The 11,630-nt window shown below is 40.1% G+C and overlaps 2 protein-coding genes across 3 annotated transcripts in view; one reads left to right on the top strand and one right to left on the bottom strand.

Annotated features, from left to right (window-relative positions):
• The window catches only part of LOC114449940 (major histocompatibility complex class I-related gene protein-like), a 212,787-nt gene that overhangs the window by 141,547 nt on the left and 59,610 nt on the right, over positions 1-11,630 (bottom strand). The window lies entirely within an intron of this gene.
• Positions 2,407-6,036, top strand: LOC114449698 (major histocompatibility complex class I-related gene protein-like). 2 transcript variants are annotated; one of them, XM_028427522.1, is made up of 6 exons: positions 2,409-2,841; positions 3,512-3,636; positions 3,761-4,027; positions 4,144-4,422; positions 4,701-4,997; positions 5,248-6,036. In XM_028427522.1, the coding sequence occupies exons 2-6, from the start codon at positions 3,576-3,578 to the stop codon at positions 5,313-5,315; spliced, it is 972 nt and encodes a 323-aa protein (XP_028283323.1). In that variant the 5' UTR covers positions 2,409-2,841; positions 3,512-3,575; the 3' UTR covers positions 5,316-6,036. The 2 variants fall into 2 exon arrangements, with proteins under 2 accessions (XP_028283331.1, XP_028283323.1); XM_028427530.1 differs by lacking the exon at positions 3,512-3,636 and having other exon boundaries at positions 2,407-2,841.

Here is an 11,630-nt window from a genome sequence, read left to right as displayed (position 1 = left end):
CCTGAAACACACGTGAGAGACGATGTGAGAAACAGTTCTGCATTCATGAAAGGACACTTTGAGGCGTTCAGCTTCAGTGCTGCAAGGGAGTGACTGATTACAGAAACAGCCAACCCCAGTGGAATCAATGTGTTACTGCACAAGAAGATGATGTGTCAGCATAAAACACACATAACAAATTCAAATAGAATACATGAAGTAAACATACTGCAGTAGTCATTATGAGTATGTCTTCTTCCTTTTCTCTCTCTCTCTACCTCATTACCATGATGGAACCTTCCAGATGAGTGTTGATCTGAATGTTTCATCAGCTGAAGACTGGAGGAGGTACCACTGTGAGTTTCAGATTGAGGGTGCTGAGGACAGGATCATCACTGAGCTGGATGGAACCCTGATCAGAACCAACAGAATCAATTTATTTCATATTTTGTGTTAATTAGCTGAAATTATAATACAACATAAATACAACTCTTCTCAATCTTTTGTTCTCTTTTCAGTAGTGAAGCCTGATAATGTGCCTGTTCCTGATATAACTGTCGCTGTCATCGCTGCAGTTGTTGTTGTTGTTCTAGTCGTCATGGCAGCTGCTGGTGGATACATGATTTATAAAAAGATGAGAGGTGAGCTATGAGAGTTTTGATGTTGTGTCTGCACATGACAGATATTCTGACTCTCTGAAATAATATTTTGACTTCAGACTGAAGCTCTCCATTCATTTCCATGTTATCAATATATTTCCTGCATGTTTCCTCACAGCACCTGGAAACATCATTTAGCTCCCAGAGGCCACAAACCTGACAGCTGAAAGAAACACAGTTCACTGAAGGAAACAAACGTCATGATTTCTGTCACTTTCATTGTTCAACTTTTTCTTATTTTATTCCACTGTGGTGCTGGGCTTTAAAAGTCAACATAATACACACAAGGTTTATTTAAAAAATAACAAAGCTCTTTTTTCTGTAAATACTTTAAACTACAAATGTGAAGACGACAAACCTACAAAATAACTGTCATGATCCTGTGTTCTTTGGGGTTTGTTTAGTTCCTGTTTCTAGTGTTTGTCTTGTCTTGTGCTTCCTGTTTTATTCTGATAGTCCTGCCCTCCTTGTGTATTGTCTTGTGTTTTACTTCCTGTGTTTTCCCTCCTTGTGTGATTACCTGCCCTGCCCTAATGTGTGCCACCTGTGTCTTGTTGTCTCCCCTGCTCCTTGTGTATTTAGTCTTTGTCTCGTCCTCCGTGCGTTGCCAGTTCGTCTTGTCATCGTTGGATGTCTGTGGATTTGTTTGTCTTCAGTTCTTGTAATAAGACTTCATTTTGATTAGTAACCGCCCTCTGTCTCCCATTTGTTTCCTCCTCCCACACTGATCCTGACAATAACAGTTGAAGGCTTTTATTCTGTGAGTTGTAAATAATGTTATAATGTAAATTAAAGCTGCAAGCAGCGATGACGGGCCTTCGCACTCACCGCCTCCCCTATCGGCCCACGACCTCTCTCCATAATGTAACCAGTATGATATTGAGTTAAGAATTAGAGTAATGTGTGGGTGTTGCTGGCCTGGGTGAGTGAGGACAGAGGGGAGGGGGGGGGTCTGTGTAGAGGGGCCTGTGCACACACACACACACACACACACACAGGACCAGAGCAGGAAGCACCTGGTTCGTTGAGCTCTGCACACCTGATGGTGATCAATCATTAAGAGCTGCTGATCAGCAGCACCTTCTTAAAGCCTGCAGTCACAGAAAGGAGCTGCTCAGTTTTCTATGTGTGTGTTTTAATCACTGAAACTCTGGTGTGAGGTGGAACTGATGATTGGAGGAAGTACGACTGTGTGCTGTTCTTATTTACACACATTTATGATGAAGGAGTCAAGGAGCCAGCAGAACATAAAAAGCCTGACAGTCCATTACGCTGCTTGTATAATATAAAATCAGATGAGACACTGCCCCCTAGTGGACCATAACTGATGTGTTTGAAGTGTTTCACCGAACCTGGAGCCTCTCTGCAGCAGAGTGAACACAAACACACAATCACACGGTTTCTGAAACATAAAGAGATGCTTTAAATAAACCAGGTCATGTGAGTGTACCTGTTCTCATCAAGGAGCTCCTCCCACAGCTCACATGCTTCTTCAGCCTCTCCTGGATGAGCTCGTGCTTTTGTCACGTTTGTCATTGTTTTTGTGTTTTGTGAACAGAAGTGGGCCCAGTGTTCAGTCCTGTGGAACTCCACGTCTGTTTTGTGGGCACAAATGTGTAAGTGCCAATTAACACAAAGGCTTTTAAGTATGTGATCTTATCCATGTGACCCCATGGGGGCGCTAGATATAATTTTCATCTTCTTAAAAGTGTCTGGTCGTTGTGGTCCAGATGGGTTCAGGGTGTGGCAGACTTGTTTTAGAACTTTGTTGTTACATTATTATGAGCTCCTCAGGTGAGAACATGTTACATGATGTGCTGTGTTTTTGGACTTTAGCAGCAACCATCAATTACATTCCTTCAACTAAATGAAAAAAATCACATTATTTCTAATGTGTGTAACACGATGGAAGAAAAAAACATTTATAACTAGAAACTCTTTAAAGTGATTAGAAATATAAACATTAAAATGAACTGTACACATCAGAAACACTTCAGACATGAGCATTGGTTTTGCTCTGTCTCTTTAAATTCTGATGTGTCCAACAAGTTCACACATGAAGTTTCACTTCCACCTTCAGCCAGTCTGTTCTAAAGGAGCTCCACCATTAGTTTTTTCTGTCATAGCCGACATGTTTTCAGTGTTATAAATCAGATGTGTTTGTTCTTCTTGTTGTTTCTCTTCTGTCACATTTCATCAGCAGGTAAGAACACATTCTTTATCAGCTTTATTTCTGCTCCGCTCTGTCACAGTCCCTCTTCTTTTAGTCGCATGTTACTGAGAACAGTGAATCATACTGGATTTACTGACATCAGTGTTTCTGCTGAAGTGTACAGAATGTTCCTGTACACATGTATAATACAATCTAACAAAACAGACAGAAATCCTTTGATAGCTTCAGTCTGTAAAAACAAGACAAAGGATTTCTGTCTGTTGTGTTAGATTTTATTATACATCTGATTTCTGTCATCATTGATTAAAGTTGTTTAAAGTGACTCAGTGGGTCTATGCTGGTCAGCAGAGTCCATGTTGTTTCAGACAGGCCTGTGTGACCCTGGAACTAAAAAAATACCAAACCTGACACGAGAAACATGTCTCAGTTTATTTAAATGTTCATCTTTAGCATCTTTAGCACAAGTTTGTTCTGTTGATGTGTCCAGAATCACTGATGCTTTTACATACAGACAGAATCTCACAGTTTTGTGATTAATGACGGTCAAGTAAATACAACTAATTTAATGCTGGACATATTTATACACATGTATAAGAAGAAGCTCTCTAAATGTAGGTTCTCTTCTGCTCCTCCCACATAAATATTTATTTTTTTTATCCGTCCAAAACGTTCACACACACATCAGCTGTGTTCCTTTCAGATTCTGCCAGTCTCTTCTAAAGGAGCTCCACCAGCTGCTTCTTCTGTCAGACATCTGTTTAACCATGAACAATCAGATGTGTTTGTTCTTCTTGTTGTTTCTCTTCTGTCACATTTCATCAGCAGGTAAGAACACATTCTTTATCATCTTTATTTCTGCTCCACAAGTTCATGAGAACATGAATGCATCATATTTATGATCATATTTGTATTTATTTATTCACTGACATCATCCATGTTTCTTCTGCAGTAAAACACTCAATGAAGTATTACACCACTGCATCCTCTGGACTCCAGAATGTGTCAGAGTTCATGTATGTTCTAAAGGTTGATGATGTGGAGGTGATTCACTGTGACAGCACCAACAATATATATGAAATAAAACAGGACTGGGTGGTTAAATTATATAACAAGAATCCTGAGCTATTAGGGGAAGGCCGTCATGACTGCTTCGTGAGAATACCTCTTCTCTTCAAATCTGCAATTTATAGTTTGAGACAAACCATCCAAAGTGAAGGTACAGTATCATGTTCATAATGAAATCTAAATAGAAATCCATTGTTAGTTTTTACAGATGGAACAGCTTCTTTTTTATTAAACAAGTAATGTGACCCCCCCCCCCCCCCCTTTCAGGTGCTATCATCTTACAGTGTATACCTGGTTGTGAACTGGATGAAACAACAGGACAGTCTTCTGGATTTCTACATTGTGGTTATAATGGAGAAGACTTCTTTAGATTAGATCTGAAGACCCACACATGGATCACTCTGAGTCCTCAAGCCAGCATCATTAAACAGATAGTGGACAGTGACAAAGACAGAATACTGTATTTCAAGAACCTCATTAGTCATCGTTTCCCAAACTTGCTGAAGATGGGTCTAGAATATGGGAGAAGCTCTCTGATGAGAACAGGTTGGTTCTTTGTGTTATTTCTCCATCAGTAAAATAGAATTATTACTTTGTGGTTACTTTCCTCCAACAACTAGTCAAGCTGATGTTTAGATCTGTGTGAGTCCAGAAACCAGATAAACTCAGTGAATCAGTCCTCTGCAGGTTGTTATGAACTCTACAAGTTTTAAAACTTACATTGACACAATGCATTTATATTTATATATAAAAGTTAGTGATGTCTTATTGTTTCTTTTCTCTCTCTCTACCTCCATTATCTCTGCCTGATCTCCTCCCTCCAGATCCCCCCTCAGTGTCTCTCCTCCAGAAGACTCCCTCCTCTGCAGTCAGCTGCCACGCTACAGGTTTCTACCCTGACAGAGCCCTGATGTTCTGGACCAAAGATGGAGAGGAGATTCATGAAGGTGTGGAGCACGGAGAGATCCTCCCCAACCATGATGGAACCTTCCAGATGAGTGTTGATCTGAATGTTTCATCAGCTGAAGACTGGAGGAGGTACCACTGTGTGTTTCAGTTTGAGGGTGCTGAGGACAGGATCATCACTGAGCTGGATGGAACCCTGATCAGAACCAACAGAGGTAGATTGATTTCATATTTTTGTGTCTTTCACTTAGTTTAGCAACTGCAGGTGGATGCATGGCTCATAAAAAGAAGAAAGGTGAGCTATGTTTTATTTTGATGTCGTAACTTTAACAAAGTAATAAATCTTTAATGCTGACTCTACACATGACAGATATTCTGACACTCTGAAATAACACTTTAATGTCAGACTGAAGCTCTCCATTCATTTACATGTTATCAATATGTTTCCTGCATGTTTCCTCACAGAAGCTGAGGACAGCACTGAGCTCCCAGAGGCCACAAACCTGAAAACTGAAACAAACACAGCTCACTGAAGGAAACAAACATCATGTTTTCTAAGATCATCTTTGTAAAATATATAATATATATAATCAGTATAATATCCTCATAGACAGACTCTGTTCAGCTCTGTAATGATGTCAGTGTTCAGACATGATAAGTCTGTTGATGTGGATGCTCTGTTTCACAGCGTACTTTTTACTCAGTTCAATTCAAAGTTGGTGGAAAGATGTGTCCGTTATTTCAAAGTTGTCATTGAACGTTTCTGTGGAAACATGTATCATGTAAACGTTTCCACAGACAGTGGACAAACGTGTCACATCAACATGCAAACTGTCGCTGTGCACTCTGAGGAACTTTGTGTGTTTCTTTGCTGATGACCTTATTTTATCCGTTTTTCATTTAAAAGAGCTGCAGATTTGTTGTCATAGCGACGCAGCTCAGGGATGATAGCAGCTGCTGTGAACAGGTGTTGTTTCAGATGGAAACAGATCCACTGCAGGCACAAAAATTTCAGTAAACATTTTAGTGTTTACTGAGCTCCTAAATGTCCTTTGTAGTCAAACTGCTTCAGACAGACGGACTGATACATGAAGGGATGGACGGATACATGACAACGCAGAGAGGAAACATTGCACTGTGACACCGTCCTGACCTAAAGAAGCCTTCTGTATATGACTGTATATGACCCTTTTATGACAATGTGCATCTTTCTGAAATGAAAAATAAGTAAATGACTTTCTTCCATGTTACTGAGCTCATGTTTTGGTATAGTCTCACTCACATCCTCCTACTTGTTAGTTTGATTGCCGTTGCTAGGCAACATGGGAGTTTTAAAATGCTCATTAGATGCTGCTCTATCAAACTTGTATTCAGAATTGTCGAATTCCGAATCGTTTCCGCACACCAGGCTCTCAAAGTTGGAGTGGTTTTTGAGGTCTCCTCTGCTGTTACCATGGTGACAGGCTGACACACAGAGGCATACAAAGCTCTGAACTGCTCTGATTCTCCAGCAATTCAGACCAATCCTTCACATCAGCATTCAAAGCAATGCTTCAGCTGCAGCAATCAAACTTGCATTTTCTTCAGGAAATGCCCTTTTCTAGTTCCATTCAGTCAGCTCTTTATTATCAGGTAGTTATGTTCATTCACTTGGTGTCCACATGTCAGAATGAATGGACCTAGTTCATTCTCTCTCCACATTCCTTATCCAGGTTGCCTGCAATGATGTTTAAAAATGTCACTGTTAGGGCAGAGTCAGAGCAGGCTCTGTGTGGCTTGTTATGTCTTTATTTTTATTTAACCTGGAAAAATCCCATTGAGATTTACAGCCTTTTTTTCAAGGGAGTCCTGGTCAAAGAGGAAGAACAAAACACAGCTACACAGAAAAACAGTCCAAACATGAGCAAATGAATGAATTCCTCGACACTCTTGCACAACTTTCGTGCAAACATGTGCACATTGAGATTTTAACACAGAAGAGAACAACACAATGTAACAGGTTGAGTACAATAGAGATTATATCAAAATAAGTGATTCATCATTGAAGTGATCTCACCTGAAGAAGCAGTGTGGCAGAAGAACAGAAACACAACTTTCATCATGTTTTATGATTTGGAGGCAGAAGAAGAAGAAAATCACACCGAGCACAAGCTGTCACACACTCACAGAGACACACAGTCTGAGGACAGATGTCACTGACCTCTGAGCCCTCTGAGGTTTCTTAGTACCTTCATATACAGTGCTGCTTGAAATATTTCTCTCTAAATATGAGCCAAAAATAGTCCTGAAAGTAGAAAAGGAGAACCCAATCAAACTAAGGAGACAGACAAGTTTCACTTTTATTCAAGAAAATGATCCAATATTACATCTACCATGTGAGAGGTAACAGGATGTGAACCTGTCCTCTCAGCAGGACCTCCTTGTGCAGCAATAATAACAAACTGCTGATCAGTCGTCCACAGGCTGGAGGAATCTTAGCCCATTCTTCAGCACAGAGACAATCTAACATGTTTGAGGGTTTCCTCACATCAGCTGCTTGTTTCAGGTGCTTCTGATATTGTGAAACGACTTGTGTAGTAGTTGTCTTGTAGCAGACTGCCCTCTACTGGTTGGTTCAGTCCACACAGTAGAGACAAGTCTGGATGGAGGTCACTGCTATGAAAACAATTGTGGCTGTAAATTACACAAAGGGACTTTTTTCATTTTTAGTCCCAGCTCCCACCTCCTGATTATCAGCTCCTCCCTAATTGTGTTCACCTGTGCTGTCTCTTCTCTATTTAAGCCCTGTGCTTCCCCTTTGTCTTTGTCAGTTCTTCTCTTGTGAACCCCTGCTCGTCTCCCCTTGTGATTACCTGCCTTCCACCGTCTCGTCGTCCTCCTTTTTCCTCTGTGTTTCTTCATCCTCCCATCTTCTTCAGGTTTGGTTTTGTTTTTGACCTCCTTTCTTTTGTGTTTATTTGTATTTTTGTCTTTTGCATTTTTGACTGGCACTTTTTTTCAGTAGCCCTGCTTTTGTTCTCCCGCTTCTCTGGTCATTGTTGTAGTTAGCTTTGAATAAAGCTCCCTTTGTTGAACTTTATTTTTTGTCTGCACCTGGGTCCTGTGAAAAACCTACACCTCACATAACAGAATTACATTCAAAGCTTAGACCTTTATCTAATGAATGTTAATAAAAAATCACTTCTAATAAAACACAGTTTATATCTTGTGTATAGCGACGCGAGTGGATCTTGGTCAGGAGAGTCCATGTTGTCTGAAATCACAACAAAATACCAAACTTTACAGAAGACGCATGTCTCAGTTTATTTAAATTTTCATCTCCTCAACAATCTCAGTTATTCTTTTCTAAAAATAAAACCTCTTCCACCAGCTTTTATTTGACCTTCTGCTGTTTCCTCATATCACTGTAAAACAACACCTTTTGACATGTGTCCAGAATCCCTGAGTTTTTACATACACACAAAATCTCAAAGTTTTGTGATTAATGACAAACATCTCTGTCAAGTAAATAAAAATAATAACAAACATTATTTATTGGTTGTTGCTATGATCTTGTCTGCACCATGCTGGAACAATAAGTCTTTAAAAGCTCATGTAGGTTCTCTTCTGCTCCTCCCACATGAATATTTCTTTAGATGTTTATCTGTTCAGCAGGTTCACACACATCAGCTGTGTTCCTTTCAGATTCTGCCAGTCTCTTCTAAAGGAGCTCCACCAGCTGCTTCTTCTGTCAGACATCTGTTTAACCATGAAGAATCAGATGTGTTTGTTCTTCTTCTTGTTTCTCTTCTGTCACATTTCATCAGCAGGTAAGAACACATTCTTTATCATCTTTGTTTCTGCTCCACAAGTTCATGAGAACACTGAATGCATCATATTTATGATCATATTTGTATTTATTTATTCACTGACATCATCCATGTTTCTCCTGCAGTGAAACACTCATTTAAGTGTTACAGAACTGCATCCTCTGGACTCCAGAATGTGTCAGAGTTCATGTTTGTTGGAAGGGTTGATGATGTGGAGGTGAACCAATGTGACAGCACCAACAAGATATTTGAACCAAAACAGGACTGGGTGGTTAAATTATATAATGAGGATCCTGAGGTATTACAGGCAGGCCGTCAGGAGTGCTTCGTGATTATACCTTTTTTCTTCAAAGATGTAATTTATAATTTGACACGAACCCTCCAAACTGAAGGTACAGTATCATATTTCACTACATGTTTAAAATGAAATCTAAGTGACTCAGATTGTTAGTTTTTACAGATTGAACCACTCCCCCCCTTTCTCTCTCAGGTGCCATCTTACAGCGTATACCTGGTTGTGAACTGGATGAAACAACAGGACAGTTTTGATCATAGAAGGTCGTTAAGGTCATTAAAAACTCAAATGTAATCTGGCGGCGAAGGATCGACAGTCGCCGCGCTGCCACACAGACGCCATTGCACATAATGATAAAGTCATGTTTAAACACAAAGCTGATAGTTGTGTATTTGTTCATTCAAACATTAGTGACAAAAAGTCTGATGATAAACTTGAATGAATGATCAACATATCAGTCAGTAAAGACAGAATGAAGCCATCAGATGTGTCAGATGATAAACTGCAGCTGTGTCTTTTTCTCTCCATCAGATTTCTGCCAACTTGAAGTCGACACAAACTCAGTGAACACAAAGCTCGAACTGTCTGACAACAACAGGAAGGTGACATGTGTGAGAGAGGAGGAGCCATATCCTGATCATCCAGACAGATTTGACTGGTGGCCTCAGCTGCTGTGTAGAAATGTTCTGACTGGTCGCTGTTACTGGGAGGTCGAGTGGAGAGGAGATGTTTATGTATCAGTGAGTTACAGAAGAATCAGAAGGAAAGGAAGCAGTGTTGACAGCATGTTTGGACGAAACAATCAGTCCTGGAGTCTGAGCTGCTCTGATGATGGTTACTCGGTCTATCACAATAACAGAGAAACATCCATCTCCTCCTCCTCTGTCTCTCACAGAGTAGCAGTGTATGTGGACTGTCCTGCTGGCACTCTGTCCTTCTACAGTGTCTCCTCTGACACACTGATCCACCTCCACACCTTCAGCACCACATTCACTGAACCTCTACATGCTGGGTTCTGTTTATTCTCACCTGGTTCCTCAGTGAGTCTGTGCTGTGTGTAGAAGCAGAGTGTGTGGAAGTGACAGCAGCTTCAAATTTGTGCTTTAAATGTTGATGATGTTTCACTTTCATTTGAATCACTGACTGTGATTTCAGGTCAGAACATGTTTTTGTCTTAGAAGCAGTGAAATGAGCTCCTAACCACTGAGCTCCTGTAAAAACTGCACTGATGGATCTTCTTGTTCTGGATGATCCTGGACAGATGGAGTTCAGCTTTTCTCTTCTCCTGTTGCTGATTGGTGGAAGCAGCAGAATGAGCTCCACCTGTAACAAACACACGGTTTTAGCCGATGCTTTTTAGCTCTACACTTTCTTGTATTTTTTAGCTAGTTTTGTTTCGTTTTTAGCATAATTTTTAGGCAAAGCTCTTTTTAGTAAGCTAACATTTTCTTTTTCATATTTTGTTTAGCTGGCATACGTTTTAGCCAACACTTTGTTAAACTAACATTATGTCGTGTTGAATTGTATACATGTCTACAAAAAAAATAAAACACTTTGATTTCATTTTTTATTGGACCAGTGTAATGAATTGGCTTCCCCTTGTTAAACGTCTCTTTAAGCATCTAAAAATGCTTCAGAGGTTAAAGTGGTCTGTGGGGTTACTTCCTGTGGCTGCCTCTGTTTTTTCTAGTGAAACACTCAAAGTGAAGAGTGAAAGGCTGAGTTTTGGGTTACGTAGCCAAAGGTCACCACCTTATGGGTTTATAGCATAGGTACTCAATGTGCGGCCCACGGGCCAATGGCAGCCCGCAGAAACACTTATGGCGGCCCGCAATGAATTTGCGTTATGATATGAATTTTTCATATACTGACAACACCGGTTTAAATGGCCTAAAATGTCCGGAACTCAGTGCGGTGGTAAATTGTTTCACATGGGACGTTTTTCATTGTTGCACCGCTGCACACACCTGAAGCAGAGCACAGGTATTAGTGGAGTTGTTGGTGAGAATGGACAGGGGACGTTCTGAAGCTTGTAATTATTTTTTAAACAATAAAATGATCGTTCATTAATCGTAATTGAGGAAAAACCCTCAAGTAATCACCTGGATATTAAATAAGGTTTTTACAATTCTCATGTCTGTGGAATAGAGTAACCACTCTACTGCAGTAATTCTTCTCAATCAATGCAGTTAGTTAGAATTAAAGACCATTATAAAGAAGCACTGCAACAAATCAGAGCATCACTGAGGACTGCTGCTGTGTTCTTCTTCTTCCTTTGCCCCCCATACCACCACCTGTGTTTTAAATGTCTCTGTACTACTGTGTTCCATAGTATTATTTTTATGACACTAAAAACAGTACAGTTCCTCTTGTGCAACACTATAACCAACAGTACAATACTTCTATTGGAGTTGTTTTTTATTTCATGACATTCATGATGCAGGATGCAAATACAGCACTAGATAAAATAATTCTTATCATTGTTTTTAATTTTATTTTTAATTCTAGGTTATTTGTTACTTATCTGTTTCTAGTTTTTATGCTTCTCTAGTAGCACACTGCATTGTCATATTTGTGCTGCTGCTGTAACACTCCAGTCCGGTAGGCGGCGGTAATGCGCCTTACAGGGTGGCTCCCACCGCCAATATACTGAAGAAGAAAAGAAGTAGAGGGAACAGAAAAAGACGAGCACAGCGACAGCACACCTCATGTGAAGAAGAAGTAGTTTGTTCGCTAGTTGAACA

This window comes from Parambassis ranga, chromosome 2, assembly GCF_900634625.1.
Source record: "Parambassis ranga chromosome 2, fParRan2.1, whole genome shotgun sequence".
NCBI classification, from domain to species: domain Eukaryota; kingdom Metazoa; phylum Chordata; class Actinopteri; family Ambassidae; genus Parambassis; species Parambassis ranga.
This window is presented reverse-complemented; position numbering and strand designations above follow the sequence as displayed.